General features: G+C 52.0%; 1 protein-coding gene across 1 annotated transcript in view; it reads right to left on the bottom strand.

Moving 5' to 3' along the window:
• The window catches only part of LOC143833820 (uncharacterized), a 36790-nt gene that overhangs the window by 4721 nt on the left and 10049 nt on the right, over positions 1-22020 (bottom strand). The window contains 12 exon segments of the mRNA XM_077330044.1: positions 90-2755; positions 2998-3120; positions 3986-4112; positions 4273-4359; positions 4592-5092; positions 7536-7715; positions 12257-13863; positions 14236-14352; positions 15407-15533; positions 15753-15823; positions 16843-16957; positions 17041-17336. Coding sequence (XP_077186159.1) covers positions 1320-2755; positions 2998-3120; positions 3986-4112; positions 4273-4359; positions 4592-5092; positions 7536-7715; positions 12257-13863; positions 14236-14352; positions 15407-15533; positions 15753-15823; positions 16843-16957; positions 17041-17336 — 4787 coding nt within the window. The 3' untranslated portion in view covers positions 90-1319.

The following is a 22020-nucleotide window of genomic DNA, read 5'->3' as shown; positions in this document are numbered from 1 at the left end:
TTGTTTTTCGCAGACTGATCGAATGTGATTGCGTTATAACATTCACAGGCTGCCACAAAAGGGGGGAAGAATATGAAAAGAAGGCTTACCTTTCCCCTCTCTGTGCCCAGGCAGACGATCTTCCTGTAAGGCTCAGCCTCCAGCATGAAGCACATCTCCAGGGGAAACTCCAGTGCCCAACTGCTGACTCACACAGTGGTTGGAGGTGGCATGGGCCAAGTACCACAATGCAGTCAGCAACCATCTTTCCAGTTGGAACTGAGGAAGGCAGCCGGGAGGTCCGTCTCTCCATATTCCCTCTCAGCATAGCCATGATTTCCTGGAAGGTGTTGCAGGTCATCCTGAAGTTGCTGATCCACTGACCATTGATCCTGGCTGGGATCACGAAGTTCTGCCACCAGTCTGTCCTTTGTTCCTGGGTCCAGCATTCCTTGGGGAAACGCACTCTCGTCAACCCGGGCCATCTGCTCCTTGAAGCACACCTTCTCCAATGACCGTTTTCAGCCAGCAGATGCACCTCCAAGAGATGGATGTTTCCCATACGGTGGAGCTGATGTTCTCTACTGAGCAAACACCTCAAGCAGAATGAACAGGCATCCATGGTGGATGTCGAAATGGCAGTCATCAGATTCATAATTGCACAAAACTGCACAACACTGGGAATCAGTCTCCGATCTAGCGTGGCTTCTGGCATGCTTGTTCAGTTCTGCTGACAACTAAGTGGCTCTCCTCTCCCAACGCTGAAAGCAGAAACGGTGGACAGACATGGCCGAGGCCAGAATGCAACGGAAGCGAGAGCTAATGGCCATTTTGCGAGAATTTCTTCAACCAATCTGTGCCTATGGTTAGGTTAGAACATAGCTTTGAAGATGCTGGTGACGTGAGAACTGGATCATGAGTTTTCTGCTTCTTCTTTGTGGGAGGGAATAAATGGCCAAAAGAACAAGCTACCAATCTATAACAATACAGTCATAAAAATATCCACCATCGAAGTACATTTTAATCCCCACTAAAGTCAGATCTCTGGGTTACCAAGCCTCACCATTATAATGCAATTGGGGCAAATTTAAAAAAATTGGAGGCAATGTAATATCAGATATGGGGGGGGGGGGCAGAAGAGACCCGAAGACAAGAAAATGGCAAGGGACACATGATATAATGATGTTGGACACGTGACAAAGAAGAAAGGCTCAGGATGTTTCCTTTTCCTGTCTCTTGCCTTAAGTGCAGAAACTGAAAGGCAGGCTCTATTCAGAACAAAGGAGAGGGGAAAGGAAGGCAAATGCTCTCAATGCGGACCTCTGGGGAACAACTGCGAACTATAAAAACGGGAGTGATCTCAACATAAGCTGATCCTGAAGATTTCCATGCTAAGTGAAGCTTTCCCCACACTCTGACCACTCAAAAGGTTTCTCTCCTATGTGAGTTTTTTGGTGCAGTTGGAGACTGGCATTCCGAGTGAATTTCTTTTTGCACATGGAGCATTCAAAAGGTTTCTCCCCTGTGTGGGTTCTCTGATGCTGCTGAAGAATGCCAAGCCGACTAAATCTCATTCCACACACTGAACATTCAAAAGGTTTCTCTCCTGTGTGGGTTCTCTGATGTTGTAGAAGATAGCCACTCCGACTGAATCTTCTTCCACACACTGAGCATTCGAAAGGTTTCTCCCCTGTGTGGGTTCTTACATGCAATTGAAGACTGCCCTTCGTACTAAATCTCTTTCCACACTCTGAACATTCGAAAGTTTGTCCCCCTGTATGGATTCGTTGATGCACCTGAAGATGGTCACTCCTACTAAATCTCTTTCCACACTCTGAACATTCAAATGGTTTCTCCCCTGTATGGGTTCTCAGATGCTGTTGAAGATGGCCACTCTGATTGAACCTCATTCCACACTCTGAACATTCAAAAGGGTTCTCCCTTGTGTGGATTCTTTGATGCAGCTGAAGATGATTACTCCAACTGAATTTCTTTCCACACTCTGAGCATTCAAAAGGTTTCTCCCCTGTGTGGATTCTTTGATGCACTCGAAGACTGGCCTTCCTACTAAATCTCTTTCCACACTCAGAGCATTCAAAAGGTTTCCCCTCTGTGTGGGTTCTTAGATGTAGTTGAAGACTTCCTTTTCCAGTAAATTTCTTTCCACACTCAGAGCATTCAAAAGGTTTCTCCCCTGTATGGGTCCTTTGATGCAGCTGAAGATGGCCACTCCGACTGAATCCTTTCCCACACTCTGAGCATTCAAAAGGGTTCTCCCCTGTGTGGGTTCTCTGATGTTCTTGAAGACAGTCACTCCTCTTGAATTTCTTTCCACATTCAGAGCATTCAAAAGGTTTCTCCCCTGTGTGTGTTCTTTGGTGCCGTTGAAGTCTGCCATTTAAACAGAATTTCTTGCCACACACTACGCATTCAAATGGTTTATTCGCTTTGTGAGTTTCTTGATGCTTTTGAAGTTCGCCACACCTAATAAATCTCTCTGCGCTTTCAAATGGTTTCTCCCCTCTTTCGATTTCTTGGTATAGAAGCAGCTGTGACCTGTATCTGAAGTGATTTTCATACTGAATGGATGGCCTTACCTTCATGAGTCTATTCTTCAGAAAACGTACTTTAAATTTTCTTCCTTCTCTTTTCTCAACTTTCTTTCTCTTAAGTCTACCTTGAGTTCTGACTTTTTCTTTCAAGTCTTCGTTTTTAACTTGAGCTGAAAACTGATGTTCTAATTTCTTACCCTCCTCGTTCCTCTGATCATCTTCGACTGGAATAAAGAGAGAGCCCATTAACACCTGGGAGGGCAGGTAAGGTCCAAAGGAATCCCTGTTCTTCCATCCCTTCAAGTGGCCCTCCTGTCCCCCTCCCTCCCCCCAGAAGATCTCCCCCCACTCCTTTCTGAGCTGGCTCCATGATTGTCCCGAAGCCAATGTTGCTCAGAAGTGAGTCCAAATTCCCCCAATGCTAATCTTTGCCTGCTCCCTTGACATAACCATGAAGGAGACTCACTCTCAGCCAGCTCACTTGGAAAAGAAATCTGCTCTTGGGATCCTCTTGAGAAACTCTCCAGCCTTTCTTCAGATGCGAGGCCATTGCCTGGCTCCACCAAAGTCTCTCTTATGCTTCTGGATTCTTTTGCAGAGAGAGAGGAAAAAAAAGTGATAATTATTATATGAGGAGGGGAAAAACCGATGAGTAAATATTCTTTTGCAAGGATGGAAGTCTGATCCAACTCAGAGCCCACAATCCCAAGGGGAACAGATCTGTGGGGCAAAGTGCCCTAGTTCCTCCCAAGGGGTAATGGGATCATGAAGTGGCCAGGTCCAACTCGCAGGTGTTTGTCATTTGAGCCTCCCTGCAGCCATCACCCTTATCTTGTTAAGGCCAGACCTCAGAAGGTGGTAACTGGTTATGTCATGACTGGGTTTTGCTCAACATGGGGAGAGCTGGGTCTGACCATACATTCCCCTGGAAGGTCTGTTCAATCTAATGGGAGGGCGTAGTAGTATTTGCAAGCCAGGACTGGCTGGTCTGCAGGGCTAGGCCTGCTGTCACCTCAGGTCTTGATGGCAGTTCGAGGAGATTCGCCTGACTCCCAGCAAGCCTTGGGGGAGAGGCTTCCCTCGGTTCTACACCCCTCCCATGTTTCCACAGCAAGAAAGATGGATAAGAGCAATTTTATTTCTTGGCTCGTTCTGGCAGAGATCTGGCCAAATGTTTTGGTTTGTCCGTGAGAGTAGGCAAAGTTGTAAAATGTTATCTGCTCTGCAAGAGAGGTTTTGGCTTTTGGCAACACAGAAGTGAGGATCTGGTCCCTTCCTGAGTCTCTCTGAGGGCCCCTCACGCCACCTTCTCTAGCTTGGGTGACGGTCACAGCACTGCCTCAGTTGTCCCTGGGCAATTAATGGGACAGGTGTCAAAACAGTGCTCTGTTATTCAAGGTTTTGATTCAAGGTCATCCCAATTCACACCTTTGGCACCTAGGAAAGATCCTTACCCAGAAAGTCTAAATTCCCATAGATCTCCAGAATCACTTCCTTGCAGAGAGCTCTTTGTTCTGGATCCAGCAGGGCCCACTCTGCCTCGGTGAAATGGACGGCCACCTCCTCAAAGGAAAAGGGACGCTGCAGGGAAGAGCCAATTCCCTTGTTAGAGGTCATGCCAGGGTGAGAGGGCACACTGGAAGTATGGCTCTCACCCAGACACCTTGTTGAAACCGCAGAAGCAAAAAGCCCCTTGAGAAAAGAGGGAGGACCTCGGCTGTCCCCTGCCCATCTCCCCTACCTGGACACGATCCTGCTGCCCTTGCTCCAAGGAAGCTCCTTCTGCCTCAGAGAATGCGGCTTCTGTCTTCACAGGTGGTCCCCACGTCTGAAACAGCAGCAAGGGAGAGAGGTAAGGAACGAGACCAAGGAATGGGTCCTGCCCCGCTCTACACCCTCCCATCAACAACACTGGTGAGAGTTATCTGGAGGGATAAGACATTTTCTAGTAGAAGAGAGGGATGGAGGAGGCCATTGGAGAAATATCACTCAAGCAAACTTTAGGATGTGGCCCAAAATCATTGCTTGAATTGGAGATACCTGGAGAGAAACCCTCTCACCTGCTCTGCCTGCCTCTTCTCCTCCACCTGGCTCAGGAGGAAGCCTTCGGCCAGGGCCACCGCCTGGGAACTGCTCTCCGGCCCGCATCCTCTGACCCAGCCCTGCATCTCCTGGGGCAGGAGGGCCAGGAACTGCTCCAGGATCACCAGGTCCAGGATCTGCTGCTTGGTGTGCCTCTCCGGCTCCAGCCAGCGGTTGCAGAGTCCGTGGAGCCGGCTGCAAACCTCTCGGGGCCCAGCAGCCTCCTGGTAGTGGAAGTGCCGGAAGCGTCGGCAGTGTACATCAAAGGCCATGGTGTCCGTGGTCAGGACCTCCGGCACGGGGATTTCCCAGAATTCAGCACCAATCCCAGCTTGGGTGGGAGGGGGGCCTTGGCTTGCTGTCTTGCCGGTTCCAGGTCCTTCTGGGTCCTGCCCACCAATCTCCTTCCCCTTCTCTTGGGTCTCCTCTGAACATGCAAAGATGCCTTTATTCCCTTGGCTATGCACAGAGGTCTCTCCCTGGGGGGAACAGAGAGAGACAGACAGCAACGTGTCAAAAGGAAAATTTAAAAAGCCTGGAGAGACACCGCTGAACATCTCAGATTTTCATAGCCTCAGGAGATGAGTGAGAACTGCCCTGATGGGTCAGAGTAAAAGTGCTTCTTGTCGTTTGTAGCCCAGATTTAATATCATTTTGCTGCACTACACAGCAAGGTATTTTACATACGGCTCCTTGGTTCTTTGGGAAGGTGAAGTCTCTCTGTCCAAGGGGCCAGCCCTTAAGGTAAACCGAAGCCCCAAAAGGACAAGAGGGAAAGGTTAGGGATCCTGGAGGCCAGAGCCCCACTGGAGGGGGAGACCAGGAGAGCTCCAAGGTTTGCAGCAATGGAAGGCCCTGTCGGAGGCCAGCATGGAGGCCTTGTTGAACAGAGTGGCTTCAAAAAAGTAAACCTGAGTAATACCCTCCAGCATCCATATGGTATTGGGCTTATGTGACTCATGTGCCACCGGAGAAGCCTTCCTTCAGCCTTCCATTGCCCAGCGAGTGAGAAATGAGTTTTACGGGGAAGAGGGAGGCCCAAGGCACTGCTACAAAAGGATCTTGCTGCTAGAAGTAAGGCCATCATTCTGGGCCCAAGGCTGCACCCTTTAAGATGTTCTATGTAACGGAGGTCAATTGCCTGGGACAGTGGTCCCCAACCCCTAGTCCGGGGACCGGGACAGGTCCGCAGATCAGTCGGTGGCTCTCTGGAGCACGGAAGAAGCTTCACGAGTAGAACACAGCTTACGGTACCTGCCATTAAAGAATTCACACATCAGAGAGACATCAGAGATGCCTGGAGTGTGGAAAAGGGGAGTGACAACGGCCCATTAACAAATTCACACATGGGCAAAAACCACATGAATAGCTGAAGTGTGGGGAAAGCTTCCATCAGACTGACAGTTTTACTTCCAAGCCAATAAAGCTTCAGTCGGCCTGACTGCCTTCCTTCCCATGGTCCGAGGAAGAGGGCTTGCACTCGAAAGCTCCCGCCCTGAATAAATCTTTGTTGGCCTTAAAGGTGCTGCTGGACCCTGGTTTTATTGTGCTCCTTCAGGCCAACACGGCTACTCATTCGAATCTTTCCTTCCCATGAAAAGACTTCCTGCCGGAGGGAGATTGCATAAATGCCTGGAGTGGGGGGAAAGCTTCCAATGGATCAAGAGCCTCACTTCACGGCAAATCATTCACACAGAGAAGAAACCACGGAAATGCCCGGAGTCTGCGGGAGACTTTCCTCAGCTTCACTTCTGAGAAAGAATTCCCACTGAGGAGAAGCCACAGAAATGCCTGGACAACAGCCTGACTTCCCATGGAAGAATCCGCACAGGAAAGGAGCCACATAATGTCTGGAGTGTGGAAAAACTTCTGTAGGTCTCATAATCCGACTTCCCATCAAAGAACTTCCCCTGGGTAGAAAGTCCAAAACTGCCCAGGGTGTGGGGGGGGGGATTCCATCGGACTGTCGGCCTCATTTCCCACCACGGAATTCACACTGGGGTGAAACCATATCATTGCTTGGGGTGTGGAAAACGCTTCGTTAGACTGACAGCCTGACTTCCCATCAAAGAATTCAAACAGGGGGGGGGGGGACACCCTATATATGGCCTGAGAGCAGGGAACGCCCCAAGAGTCCTTACTACACAGCTCGCCATCCAAAAATTCACACAGGGGAGAAACCATATCAATGCCTGGCAGAGGCACCCACTGGAGTGTTTCTGGCCCCCCATGGTAGGATTCTGGGAGAGGGAAATGACCTTTGCTAACTTTATAAATCTCTTTGATTCAAACACACACACACTCCCCCAATTCTCTTTTCGAAAGTGATGGGCCCAGACTCTCCAGCCCTGCCTCATAGGCTGGCAGTGACCGGTGCCCCCCCCCAGCCCACCCCACCCCTTCCACCGGGCCTCAGGTGGGTACCGGGGGGCGTGGTCAGGTCAGAATGCTCCGCCCCTCTCTGCCTCGTCTTGTGCTGTGATTGGTGGGCCGTGGTGGAGTTGCCCCGGCCACCCTCTGCCCCTTGGCAACAGACTCCGCCCCCTCCCCCTCCCGGCCAAACGACGCCCTCCTCTTCCGAGCGCCCCCCCCCACGTCCTGTGGCCCTCCAGAGGCTGGCAGGGGCTCATGGGAATTGTAGTCCATGGACACCTGGAGGACCACAGGCTGAAATGCGCAGCGGCGGACTGGCCCTTCCTGGCAGGTGGCTGGTCTGGCACGGGAAGGCGCTGAGCCCCCCCCCAAAAAAAACAACACCCCCCCTCCGCTTGCGTAGCGGGGAAACCCGGTTGCCAGCCTCCAGGAGACCGCCCTGGAGGAACGGGCCCCCTCCCCGGCCTGCCCCCCCCCGGTGCCACCGCCCCGGCCGGCCGTCCCCGGGACCCCTCCCCCCCCCAATGGGCCGGCAGCCCAAGGCCTCACCTGCCGGGCCCCGACGCCTTCCCGAGCCCGTCTGGCCGCCCTTCCGGCCCCCCTCCCCTCCCCGCCCCTCTCCGCAGGCGGCGGCGCTGCTAATCTGGCCCTCCGGCAGGCAGGCAGGCAGGCAGGCAGAGGGGGGAGGGCGCCCGGCCCGCCCCTCGGAGGAAGGAGGGAGGGAGGGAGGGGGGGGCAGGGAAGGGAAGGAGCCCGGGGGGAGGCCGGAGTGGGACCCCCGCCCCCTTGCAGCCCCCCCCCGCCCCCCGGGAAGAGGGTCTCGCTTGCTCAGAGGCGTCCAGCAGCAGGGGGCTGTTCCCCCCCCCCAATGGGGGCCAGGCGGGCAGGCACAAGCACCGGGGGGGGGGGTAGCCCCGTTGGGAGGGAGAAGCCTTGGGGGGCAGGTGCCCTCCCCCCCTCCCCCCCCGGAAGGGCTGTCTCCCAAGGGAGAGGCTCCGGGGACCTTAAATGTGTCAAACATGTATTGGGTGACAGGGCCCTATATGGTCATGTCACCCCCCCCCAAAAAAAATGGCCAGGGATGAACTTGGAGGGGGTGGGGGGGGGCCGCATCTCCTGCACAATCTAACTACTTCTGGGATTTCTTGACGCCTGGAGAATATTTCAAAGGTTTCTCAATGGTCAAAAATAAAGTTGAGAACGGCTAGTGTAGATGTTAATGATGGAGACAGGCACTTGGGGGAAGGAAACACAAGAGGTGTCCTGGGATAATATTGGGACTGGACAGCTTCATAGTCCTAGTTCTGTACATGAAACGGGAAGAGTCTTTCCATATTCTGTAGTATCCTTTAATCGTTTTTGTGGAATAAGCCTTGGCTCAGGACTTACTCCCAGCCATTGCAAGCTCATGAAATAGGGGAGGGAGAGTCCAAAGGATTCCCTATGAGAGAATCGGGGAGGGGGGGGGCTGGTAGGACAACTGGGATTGGGGAATTTATGTCCGACAACATTCATCAGCTACTGTTGGGTGAAAATGGAGAAACTCTTACAGAGCAGAGAGAGAGAGTAAAGAAAGGCTCAGTACTTATTTTGCCTGTTTTCTCCCCAGAAGAGCATGGATACACCTAGGCACGGTAGTAGGCAAGGTCTTGCGTCTAGGTGGCAGGATGACCTGGACAGAGAGGTTGTCGAGAGGCACCGGCCTGCACTGAATGAGTTCAGATCCCCTCGGCCAGAGGGTTGTGCACCCAAGAGTACTCAAAGAACTTTCTGGAGAGCTTGCAGGACCCTTGCCCGTCATCTTTAGGAGCTCTTGGAGAACTGGAGAAGTCCAAGAAGACTGGAGGAGAGTGAATGTTATCCCAGCCTTCAAAAAAGGGAGGAGAGATGACTCAGGAAACCACAGACCAGTGAGTCTGACCTCAGTCACGGGAAAGATCATGGAGCAGATAGCAGAGGGGTCGATCTGCAAACTTCTGAAGGAAAAGTTGGCAATCTGAGGAAGTCGGCACAGATCTGTCTCAAACAGGCCCTGCCAGACCTGGTTTCCTTCTTAGACCAAATGACAGCTTACTCGATTGTGGAAACTCAGTTTAGGTTGCTTACCTGGATTTCAGTAAGACCTCGGACAAAGTTCCTCATGATATTCTGATGGGTAAACTGGAATACTGCAGGCTAGATGCTCAGATCATTAGGTGGACAGGGAAATTGTGAGAAAACTGCACCCAAAGAGTGGTTGTCAATGGTGTTTCATCGGCTTGGAGGTGAGCAGTGGGATGCTGGGTCCGCTAGAGTTTTATTAATGATGTGGATGTGGATGAGGGGGTGGAGGGGCTACTCATTAAATTTGCAGATGACCCCAGACTGGGAGGAGTAGAGAACACCCCAGAAGACTGAGAGTTCAATAAGATATGAACATGCTGGAAAAGTGGGCAAATAAGATGCAATTCAGTAAGGAGAATTACAGAGTTTTAAATAGGAAGCATGCAGACTGGATGAGAGATACACTCCTGGGTGGTAGAGTGTGTGAACATAATCGTGGGGTAGCTGAGGACTGTAAGCTACATACGAGCAGACAGTGTGATGCAACGATAAAGAAGGCAAATGCAGTCTTGGGCTGTATCCACAGAAGCATCACATCAAAAAATCACAAGATGTCATAGCCTCACTGTATAGTCAGGCCCCACCTGGAGTCCTGTGTGCAGTTCTGGAGGCCTCACTTCAAAAAGGATGTGGACAAAATGGAGAGGGGGCAGAGGAGAGCAACGAGGACTGAGGAGGAGAGGCCGAGGGACTTGGGAATGTTCAGCCAGGGGTGGAAAGGAGACATGATTGCTCTCTCTAAGTATTTCAAAGGTTATCACTCGGAGGAGGACAGGGAATGTTTCCTGTTGGCAGCAGAGGACGGGACTTGCAGGAATGGATTTAAATCATATGTAGAACAGTACCAGATAGAGATCAGGGGGAAAAATTCACAGTCAAAGTAGTTCAGCAGTGGAAAAGGCTGCCTATAGAGGTGCCCCCCCCGCAGGTGGTCTTTAAGCAGCAGCTGGACAGGTGCTTTCAGCTGATCCCGTACTGAGCAGGCAGTTGGACTAGATGGCCTGTATGGCCCCTTCCAACTCTATGGGCAAGATGATAGAAAGGGCTGTCGCAAACCAACTGACGGAATACCTGGAAGAAGCTTCGGTCCTAGACCCATCTCTGTCTGGCTTCCGGACTGGCCATGGGGTAGAGACAGCGCTAGTCACCCTGACGGACGACCTCCGTCGCCAGTTGGATCGAGGCAGGTCGGCACTGCTGATATTACTAGACCTCTCAGCAGCGTTCGACACAGTCGATCATGAGCTTTTAGCTCGCCGCCTCATCGATGCTGGAATACAAGGGACAGCCCTTCAATGGCTGATCTCCTTCCTCCAGGATCGTGGACAGAGGGTTGCAATAGGAGAGAAAACATCAGGCCGCCGGCAACTTACTTGTGGAGTCCCACAAGGAGCGGTCCTCTCTCCTATCCTATTCAACATCTTCATGCGCCCTCTCGCACAGCTGGTACGGAAGTTTGGGCTGGGTTGCCATCAATATGCAGATGATACCCAGCTCCTCCTCCTGATGGATGGCCGCCCTGACTCTCCCCCAGAAGCATTAGCCAGCTGCCTGGAAGCAGGGATGAGATGGCTCAAGCAGAGTCATCTGAAGCTCAATCCTTCAAAGACGGGGGTCCTGTGGCTAGGTAGGAAGGGCCCATGCGAGGAAGCGCGCCTGCCTACCCTGGATGGCGTGCAGCTCTCCACGGCTCACTCTGCCAGGAACCTAGGCGTGATTCTGGACGCCTCCCTCACAATGGAGGCCCAGATCACAAAGGTAGCGCGGCTGGCATTCTACCATCTCCGCCAAGCCAAACTACTAGCGCCCTACCTGGCCCCAGAACACCTAGCCACAGTGATCCATGCGACGGTCACCTCTAGACTGGACTTTTGTAACTCGCTCTACGCAGGCCTGCCCTTAGCCCTGACCCGGAAACTACAACTAGTTCAAAATGCAGCAGCCAGGATCCTCACGGCAACACCGTGGAGGTCCCATATCCGGCCTATTCTCCATCAGCTGCAATGGTTACCTGTTGAATTCCGGATCAGACTAAAGGTCCTGGTAATTACCTTCAAGGCCATATGCGGTCAGGGCCCAGTGTACCTGAGGGACCGCCTCCCTGCCTATGCCCCCAAAAGAGCTCTACGCTGTACTGCTTCCAATCAGCTAAGGATCCCTGGCCCTAAAGAAGTCCGTCTGGTCTCGACCAGGGCCAGAGCATTCTCTGTTCTGGCCCCTACCTGGTGGAACGAGCTCCCAGAGGAGATCAGGGCCCTGACGGAGCTTAAACAGTTCCGCAGGGCCTGCAAAAAGGAGCTCCTCCACCAGGCATTTGGCCGAGACCAGACGTAATCTACAGCGACCAAGGGCCCCTGCTCCCCCCCACTCCCCCCCTCAGAATTCAATCAATAAGCCACCCCCCTCAGAATCCCATCAACAAGCCCTGGACCTGTTTGTATCACAACTGTTTACTGTTATACTGTGTTGTGTTGGTTGCAATTGTTGGTTATCAATGTACATGTTCTACAGACTGTTTTATGTATGGTTCTCTCTTATAATGTAAACTGCCCTGAGCCTCCGGGGAGGGCGGTATAGAAGTATGATAAATAAATATAAATAAATAAATAAATGATTCTAACCCCAGGAATACCCATCCATTTCCACGATACTGGATGTTGGAGGGGTCTGACACCTTCAAATGTGCTAAGGTGTGGGGGACAAAACATTCCCTTTCAACCCAAATTAATTCTACAGCAGGCTGGACTGGGGAAGGGTTAGGGTTGAAAAATGCCTCTCTAGAACTCCCTGTCAGATAATCAGTTTTCTGAATTAAGGATGCCAGATGGTCACACTATGTGCTGTAGATATCCATTACCCTCAATTTACCAATGGGGTCACAGGGTTGGAAAAACACAGCTTTATAAACATCAGATTGGCAGATAACCAAAATAAGCAAGTTTCACAAAGTAAGGTAACCACTAAAAAGGCCTTTATTTGTGTGCCTACTTTATGAAGTGCTAATACCTGCGGGTTTGAATAAGACCTCCCCCCTTTAGAACCAGCTGTAGGGATGTTTCAGTCTTGAATGGATTAACTGAGGAACTTCATAATCGAATCTGTGCATCAAACTTTTGCCACTCTCTGAGTATTTATGAGATTATTTTCTTGTGTGGAGTCCTCCAGACTAAAGACAACATGAACTGATCTTGAAGATTTCCATGCTAAGTGAAACTTTCCCCACATTCTGACCACGCAAAAGGTTTCTCCATTATGTGAGTTATTTGGTGCAGTTGAAGACTGGCATTTCTAGTGAATTTCTTTTGGCACACTGAGCATTCATAAGGTTTCTCCCCAGTGTGAGTTCTCTGATGCTGCTGAAGATGGCCTCGCCGACTGAATCTTGTTCCACACACTGAACACTGAAAAGGTTTCTCTCCTGTGTGGGTCCTCTGATGTTGTTGAAGATAACTGCTCCGACTGAATCTCATTCCACACACAGAGCATTCAAAAGGTTTCTCCCCTGTGTGGGTTCTTAGATGCAGTTGAAGACTACCCTTTCCACTAAATCTCTTTCCGCACTCTGAACATTCAAAAGGTTTCTCCCCTGTGTGGATTCTGTGATGTACCAGAAGATGGTTACTCCAACCAAATTTCTTTCCACACAATGAGCATTCATAAGGTTTCTCCCCTGTGTGTGTTCTTCGATGCACTTGAAGACTGCACTTCCCACTGAATGTCTTTCCACACTCAGAGCATTCAAAAGGTTTCTCCCCTGTGTGGGTTCTCTGATGATCTTGAAGACTGGCCTTTCTACTAAATTTCTTTCCACATTCTGAGCATCCAAAAAGTTTTTCCCCTGTGTGGTTTCTCTGATGCTGTTGAAGATGGCCAATTTGACTGAATTTCTTTCCACAGACTAGGCATTCAAAAGGGTTCTCCCCTGTGTGGATTCTTTGATGCTCTTGAAGTCTGCCATTCTGCCTGAATCTCTTTCCACACTCAGAGCACTCAAATGGTTTCTCCCCTGTGTGGATTCTTTGGTGCTGTTGAAGACTGCTGCTCTGCCTGAATCTCTTTCCACACAGTGAGCATTCAAAAGGTTTTCCCTCTATGTGGGTTCTTAGATGCAGTTGAAGACTGCTCTTCCCACTAAATCTCTTTCCACACAGTGAGCATTCAAAAGGTTTCTCCCCTGTGTGGGTTCTTTGATGCAGCTCGAGATGGCCACTTCGACTGAATCCCTTTCCACACTCTAGGCATTCAAAAGGGTTCTCCCCTGTGTGGATTCTTTGATGTTCTTGAAGACTATCACTCCTATTGAATTTCTTTCCACACTCTACACATTCAAAAGGTTTCTCTCCTGTGTGGGTTTTTTGGTGCCGTTGAAGTCTGCCATTTGAACTGAATTTCTTTCCACACAATAAGCATTCAAAGGGTTTATCTTCTCTGTGAGTTTCTTGATGCCGTTTAAGTATTCCATTCCTACTAAATCTCTTTCCACACTCTAAGCATTCAAATAGTTTTTCCCCTCTGCCTACTCCTTGGTATAGAAGCTGTGATCTGTATCTGAAGTAACTTTCATACTGAATGGATCTCCTTGCCTCCAGGATCCTCTGCTTTGGAATGTGTGCATTATATTGCCTTCCATCTCTCGTCTCAACCACACAGCTGCCTCTCTTTCTCATAGGTCTACCTTGATTTATGACTTTTTCTTTGAAGTCTTCATTTTCAATTCCATCTGGAAACTGCAGATCAAATTTCTCAACCTCCTCATTCCTCCGATCATCTTCTGCTGGAATAAAAAGAGAGAAACCATTAACACCTGGGAGGGCAGGTAAGGTCCAAAAGAAATCTATGTGGCTGTATGCCCTGAAGAACAACAGCTGAGACCAGAAGGGCTTCCGTATCCTCCCAATCCCAGCCCCTAGAACAGGGGTAGTCAAACTGCGGCCCTCCAGATGTCCAAGGACTACAATTCCCATGAGCCCCTACCATGGACATCTGGAGGGCCGAAGTTTGACTACCCCTGCCCTAGAAGGTCTCCCCTTTCCTTTCCCAGCAGGCTGTATGATTCTACTCAACCAAATGTTGCTCAGAAGTGAATCCAAATCCCCCATGGCTACTCTTTGCCTGTTCCCTTGACACAACTGGGGAGGATACTCACGCTCAGCCAGCTCACTTGGGAAGGAGATATGCTCTTGGGATGCCCTTGAGAAATTCTCCAGGCCTTCGGCAGGTGCAAGGCCTTTGTCTGTCTCCACCGCAGCCTCTCTTCTGGCATCTTTTGCAGATAGAAAAGGAGAGAAAGTGTCATTGGTATATGGGCAAGGAAAGAAATTCAAGAGTAAATATTCTTTTGCAAGGATGGAGACTTGGTCAAACCGAAAGCCCACAATCCCAAGGGGGACAGATCTGTGAGGCAAAGCACCCTAGTTCCTCTCAATGTGATTACGAAGTGGCCTCAACCAACTTGCAGGTGTTTGTAATGTGAGGGGGGGGGTCTTACCAGTGAGGGGGAGGACACGCCCAGAATGACTGCAGCATACCTGCAGGGTCTGACGGCCTAAGCAAGGCGGTCAGCCGACAGGACAAAAGGCACTCGAAAGGCTTGGGAGCGTTGGAGTCTACAGAGCAAGGCAACCAGGCTCTCCAGTATGGGGCGTAGGAACTATGAGAACAGATGAATCAGCGGTCGATGCTCCACAAACCAGATTCCCCAGGTTGTTCTATTATGGCATGCTGTTGTATGTCTCTAAGGATCTCTGGGGAAAAGATCCTGGGAATCTTCCATGACAGCAGGGCTGTGGGGCATTTTGGCTTCCTCTAAAAGCCTATAACTTGGGTCTGCAAGCGATTTTGGTAGCTGGGTTTTCGCAAATGCATGAATGGCTGCCCAGCCTGAATTATGACGAAAAGCCATAGGGCTTATTGTGACCTCTAAAGACCTCCTCAGCATCCCTGGTAAGTTACTTCCATGAACTTATCACAGACTGAGCCATGGCAAGATCGTTGTTGATGGGCTTGTTTTCCAAATGGGCTCATTTCGTGCCAGGCACCTCCCTGCCATCAGCCCAGAACTTGGCTGAGCTTTTAGTACAGAGTGGCTGTTTGTCACACTATCCAGGGGGAAGGGTGACTGCTAAAGGTTGGCAACACAGAAATTAAGAACTCCTCTGCCTCAGGACAGGCGATCTTCTCTGCCTTGGGTGACGGCCACAACACTGGCCTCAGTTGACCCTGGGCGTCAAAAGTGTGTGTTGCCATTCAAAGTTTTAATTCGTGGCTCATCCCAAAGCCAGCAATTCACACCTTTGGCACCGATGAAAGATCCTTACCCAGAGAGGCTAAATTCCCACAGTTCTCCAGCATGACTTCCCTGTAGAGAGCTTTTTGGCCTGGATCCAGGAGTTCCCACTCTGCCTCGGCGAAAGAGACGGCCACCTCCTCAAAGGAAAAGGGATGCTGGAAGAAAAAGCAGATTCCCTCCTCAGAGATTATGCCATGCAGAGAAGGCCCTCTGGAAGGGAATCACCTCGGCGGAGACAGGCTGTAAGTTTTCGGAGGGGTGAAGAGAGTGGCACTGAGAGGGGCTTCTCACCTACAGAACCTGTGGAAACTGCAGGGTCAACAGCCTCCTTGAGAAAAGGGGAGGGGCAGGTGGTCTGCACTCATCTCTCCTACCTGGACTGCAGGTAAGGCAGCCATTTTCAGATCTCCAAAAAGACGGCTGCTCAACTGCATCTCTCCGCTGCCTGTTAGTGAGAGAAAGGAGGCAGGAAGGGTGTTTTTCCTGAGTTCCTGTTTCATTGGCTAGCTCCTCCCCTGCTTCCCACACCCACTTCCCCAAAGTTTGAATCCTCGCCCTGTGCACACTCCGCACATTCTTCCACACCATTTCCTAAATTCTGTGGGAGGGACAGAAGAAGCACCTGAGGGATTACAAATGCGGCCAACGTATTTCAGGCTTCTGCGAGACTTGAAATGTGCCCTGTGAACTCTGGAGCTCAAAAGGTATCTCTCCTGCCGGCCAGCCCTCCCATGCCCCCCTGGGTCTGGCTTGAGGGCAGGGGAAAGTGGGGGTGGAAAGGATGTCACATGACACGTCCCTCTCACATTTGGTTCAGTCGCAACTGGAGCACATCTGGAAATCTGAGGGTAAGATCTCAGAGTTCTCAGCGCTTCTGTTGTCATGCGAACGTCACAACATCTGACTTCCCAGCCAGACCCAACATCAAGAGGACATCACACCTGCCCCAAGTGGCACTTCCAGGCCCTCCCCAAACCTCCTGGGGGGCCAAGCCACAGCCTGCCATCCCTCCTCCAGCATCGGGTCTCCCACAGCAGCACCCAGATGTGCATGGGGGGCACGGAGGCCGACCCATCCCGGGATTCTTGGACCCACAGCTCTGCTGCCCTGGAAGGGGGAGACTCCCTTGATTCAGCAGGCTGAATACCTCGGCCCAGGTTCATCGACCTTTGCTGTCTTGAGCCAGCTTATTAATTAATTGCAATTATCTCTTGCAGCTAACAGTGTTATTAATTCAGTTCCTCTCATGGTAGGAAAGTGAGATGTGAATATTTTAATTAATGGGAGGAATTCTATACCAATGAATTTCTCTAGTTTCCTTTGAGAAGCACCAGTTAGCGGACACTGACTACTGCAAATTAAAGTCTGTGTGGAGTGAGGAAGTTTTTCATTTCTTATCCTGACCAGAACTCTCTCCCCATCAAACTCTCTCCCCAATCGCACCCAGGCCCAACGAGGCCTTACCACAGGAGAAGGTCTCTCGGGCACAGTCCTGGGCTTGTGCTTGCTGGCCTTGCTCCAAGGAAGTCCCTTCTGCCTCAGAGAATGCGGCTTCTGTCTTCATGGATGGTGACCACGTCTGAAACAGCAATGAGGGAGAAGGGTAAGAGATGGACTGGAAAAGTGACCAAGGGATGGGATGAGATGAGGAAACCCCCTTACCTGCTCTGCTTGGCTCAGGAGGAAACCTTCAGCCAGGGCCACCGCTTGTGAACTGTTCTCTGGCCCACATCCTCTCACCCAGCCCTGCATCTCCTGGGGCAGGATGGCCAGAAACTGCTCCAGGATCACCAGGTCCAGGATCTGCTGCTTGGTGTGCCTCTCTGGCTCCAGCCAGCGGTTGCAAAGTCCATGGAGCCGGCTGCAAACCTCTCTGGGCCCATCGGCCTCCTGGTAGCGGAACTGCCGGAAATGTTGGCCATGTACATCCGAGATCGTCATGACATGATGACCAATCTCTGGCCCAGAACCTCCCCAGAATTCAGCACCACTCCCAGCTTGGGTGGGATGGGGGCCTTGGCTTGCTGTCTTGTCCATTCCAGGTCCTTCTGGGTTCTGCTCCTCCATCTCCTTCCCCTTCTCTTGGGTCAACTCCGACTCTGAAAAGATCTCTTTATTCACTTGGCTGTGCAGAGAGCCCTCTCCCTGGGGGGACAGAACGAGACAAACAATGACAAACAACAACGTGTCAACTGTTTTACTTATGACTCCTTTCTTGTTTGGGGAAGTTAACTTTCTCCATTTGTCTGAGGGGCTAGTTCTTTAGGCAAACTGAAGCCCCAAGAGGCAAAGGTAGCCCCCTTCACCAGTATCTGTATCTCTTCCACAGGGTTGAGGAGTGAGGGGAGAGCTCTGTCCAAGGACCCAGCAGAGGGGAAGTGGCAGGAATGTGTCTGTGGGTAGAAAGAACACCTGAGATCCGGAGGGAAAGGCAGGCAGGTTTCAGTGGAAGTTTGGCTCAAGAAAGTTGAGACACAGAAACGCTCCCTCTGGGCCTCTGAGGTGGGGCAGTGGAGCTCTGGTTTCTGCCAGTACGTTTGTCATGAAAGCCAACAGCACCGAGACCTCAGAAGGCTCCAGGGCTTCCTCCTTCCAAGGGGAGCCAACCCAGGCAAACAGCACCCCTCGTATGCCACAAGGCTTCCATCCAGAGCAGGCCCACAGCTGCCTCCTGGCCCCACAGTCCAGCTCACCCTGAGAGAAGCACACTTTCCCAGAGTCCAGAAGGTTTTGGGGTCAAGTCTCAGCCCAGCCCTGTAAAGACCATGGATGGTTGCTCACCCTGACAGGAGATTTGCCCACCCGAAGGCTGCTGGGAGGAAGAGGAGCCAGAGGAGACAACAAACTCCGCCGAATGCACAAGTTTGCCAGCCCTGGATTTGGAAATCCCTGGAAATTAAGGGCTGGAGTTTGGGGAGGGCAGGGCATTAAAGCATAGAGCCGGTTTCCGCACACAAACTGATAACTGTAGCGTGGAGATCTGGTGTCATTCAGGCGAAATCCAGGCCTCACCTGGACACTGGCAACCCCCATCAGCAAGACGGGAGTTGGAGGTGGGCAGGACCAGCCAGGTCGCTTGGCATTCTGGCCGTTCAATTGGCGTGAATGATTCATCCCACTAGACTCCATCTGGAACTCCTTTCTGGGCCTCCTAACCACCCAAAGGCTAACTTTGCATACACTTGCCTGCATCTCCCTTGGTGGGGCCCTCCTGTGACTGTGCCCTGGCATTTCCCAGTCCCCCCCCCCTCTTTTGCCTGGCACCCAAACCCAAGAGCAGGTTTGTTAAGATAGGCAGAGAGAACTGACCAAGATGAATTTACAAGCCTTCGTCACGCTCCCCCCTTCGCCTTCTCTTTTCTAAACTGGAAACCCCAGACTCTCCAGCCTTCCCTCACTTGATGTGTGCCCCTGGGCCATTTCTTCCTCCCGGCTTCGGGTCTCTGGCGGGCAGACAGGCGGTTGAGGGGGCATGGCCAGGACAGCCTGCTCTGCCCCCTCCTTCCTGCCAGCGGGGAGCCACCTCTGCTGTGATTCATGGGCGCTGGGGGTGTTTCCATGGGCACCAGCGGCCTTTCTCTCAAATGCTCCTCTCCTCTGCTGGGCCGGTCTTGGGCACCAGCCGGCAGCCCCGGCCCCCCACAGTGGGAAGGCCTCTGGGTCTCAGGATGGGGCTGGGGCAGATCCCGGGGCAGACACCAGCTCCCCTTCCCCTGAAGCCCCCCCCCCCTTTTTTAATTTCTGGAAGGAAAAAAGTCTCTGCTCCTTGATTTGTTTTGTGCAGGGGTAGTCAAGCTGCGGCCCTCCAGATGTCCATGGACTACAATTCCCAGGAGCCCCTGCCAGCATTGTAGTCCAATTGGGAATTGTAGTCCATGGGCATCTGGAGGGCCGCAGTTTGACTACCCCTGGTTTTGTGCAACATTCAAATGTCCAGCATCAGAAGGGCAGTCCCAGCCTACTGAGCTTTCCCTGTACCGAAAGACACTGGCTGTCCCTCCCCCGACTCTGCTGACGCGGCGGGACAAAAAAAAAGGTATCCAGCAGGGTTGCCAACAGGCCTGCAGCTCTCCAAATACTGCAACCCCCCCCCCCCCAAGGAGATACAGATCAGCTTTCCTGGAGAAAACGGGGACCCCCCCCCCCGGCCTGGTTCCCCTCTGATGCCACCTCCGCCCCCCCCCCCGGTCCCCAAACCAGGCCTTTCCCCGGACCCCCCTCCCCAAATGGGCAGGCATGCCCCCTCCGGGAGTTGGCAACCGCATGCAAACCAGGGGGGACGGCGCTTTCCTCCCTCCCTCCCGCGATCTCCAGCTTCTCCCTCCGCGGCCTTACCTGCGAGTAAAGCTTCCCTGGATCGGGCCGTCCCGGGCTTCTGCACCTCCGGAGGAGCCGTTGCTCGCCTCCCCCCCCCCCCGCAAGAATCCGCCCCCGCCTTCCTGCAGGAAAGGAACCTTCCCCCTCCCGGCCGCTCTAGCAACAGGCTCGCTGGGCTTAACCCCTTCCGCGCTGCAGGCCAATGTAGGAGGCTTCCCGGCCTCCCGCCGCAGGGGTCGTGTCAAGGGGCCGGCACCCCGGGGGGCAGCAGGGCCTGTGTCACTGGAGCCCTTCGGGTCTTGGGGAAGGGCCAAGCTGCACGTCGGACTTTAGCCCAGCCAAGTTCAGCACACTCAAAAGGGGAAGGTCTGCTGGTTGTGTTTGGATCAAGACAAAGAACAAGGGAGTTCCGGCCGGGAGAGTGGCACCCGAGGGCCCTAAAGGGACTGGCTCATGTCTCCCTTGCTTGGCATCCTTGTCTGCGCACTCTGAGGCTGAAGAGATGCATGGTGGGAGTATCCCCCTTGACAGTCCACAGGTCATAGAATCATAGAATGATAGAATCTTAGAGTTGGAAGGGGCCACAGAGGCCATCTAGTCCAACCCCCTGCTCCATGCAGGATCAGCCCTAAGCATCCTAAAGCATCCAAGAGAAGCTTGAAGACTTCCAGTGAGGGGGAGCTCACCACCTCCTTAGGCAGCCTATTCCACTGCTGAACTACTCTGTGAAAATTTTGTTCCTGATATCTAGCCTATATCGTTGTACTTGAAGTTTAAACCCATTACTGCACGTCCTCTCCTCTGCAGACAATGGGAACAGCATCCTGCCCTCCAAATGACAACCTTTCAAATACTTAAAGAGGGATATCATGTCCCCTCTCAACCTCCTTTTCTCCAGGCTGAACAATCCCAAGTCCCTCAACCTATCTTCATAGGGCTTGGTCCCTTGGCCCCAGATCATCGTCACTCTCCTCTGTACCCTTTCAATTCAAGTCAAAGGGCCCAGGGATACCAAGATGGGGAATCAAATGTTACAGTATAAGGAACAGACTTCTGCGGAGTCCTCGGACTCCAGCGGCTCTTTAATGTCCAAATATTAAACGAATCCCGACACGTTTGGCTGTGTGGCTTTTTCAAGGGACATCAATTTCCATGTTCCCAACAGGAACTTCAGATTAGAGAAACAATCTCTTGACAGAGAGGAAGACCGTCATAACAAGGCCCCCCCTGCAGGCACAGAGGGGAGGAAGGGAGCCCACCATCCCATGCCGTCTGTCAGGAGTGGGGAGGGAGCACAAAAGGAGGGGCAGGATTGGCACTTCATAAATGTGGGAGGTTCCCAGGGGTTGGGGACATGGGTGCTCAAGCGCCACACTGGGAAATAGGCATGCTGGAATGCAGCAAGAGGAGAATGGTGACTGAACCACCTCCTCACTCTCTTCAGAGGCCAGTAGCTGAGGGTGTGTCAGGATGCAGGGGGTGTGCAGATGGGAGCCCCGGGGTTACCGCATGATGCCCATCATTGGGGAGCCAGGTCTGACCCCCCCCGCTCCTCCTACACATGCATGCCAGCTGGGTGACCTTGGGCCAGTCCCAGTTCTCTCAGAGTTCTCTCAGTCCCACCTACCTTTCCTGAGCCCCTGGAAAGGGCAGTATACAAATTTAATAAAGGGGGAGGGAAGGTGTTTGTAAGTCGCTTTGAGCCTTCTTCAGGTTGTGATAAGCAGGGTGTAAAAACCAACTCTTCTTCTACTTGACAGAGAGGGATCTAGCAGCGGCATCAACCTCTGGCATCAATGTTACCTTGTCAGGCCGGATATAAGAGGTGTAAACTTTAGAAACGACACAGGCAAACCCAATTAACAATGTTGGGTTTTTTTACTCAAAAATACAAATAAAAGCAATTGATTCCTAGGCATGAAAGCTGATGATTGATTGGTGAATCCCCAAAAGCCCCAATAAATGTACTTAACCATATTCAAGGGTAGGTTTTATCCAAGGGATACCAAACCTGTCCGTGGCAGCTTCGACCACACATACCTTACTGCAGGACCTGTTCCTCCAGCAGCCTCCTGCCTTCCCTGTCTCGTACCAGTTGCTTGTGGGCTGGATAAGAGACCTGGCCAGGCCAGTTCCGGGCCCCAGTCTACAGACACCCCTGGTCTACCGAGAGCTAGGGTGGTAGCAGCCAGCATGATGTAGTGCAGGGGTAGTCAAACTGCGGCCCTCCAGATGTCCATGGACCACAATTCCCAGAAGCCCCAGGGCTTCTGGGAATTGTAGTCCATGGACATCTGGCGGGCCACAGTTTGACTACCCCTGATG

This window comes from Paroedura picta, chromosome 3 (genome assembly GCF_049243985.1).
Source record: "Paroedura picta isolate Pp20150507F chromosome 3, Ppicta_v3.0, whole genome shotgun sequence".
In the NCBI taxonomy this organism is placed as follows: domain Eukaryota; kingdom Metazoa; phylum Chordata; class Lepidosauria; order Squamata; family Gekkonidae; genus Paroedura; species Paroedura picta.
This window is presented reverse-complemented; position numbering and strand designations above follow the sequence as displayed.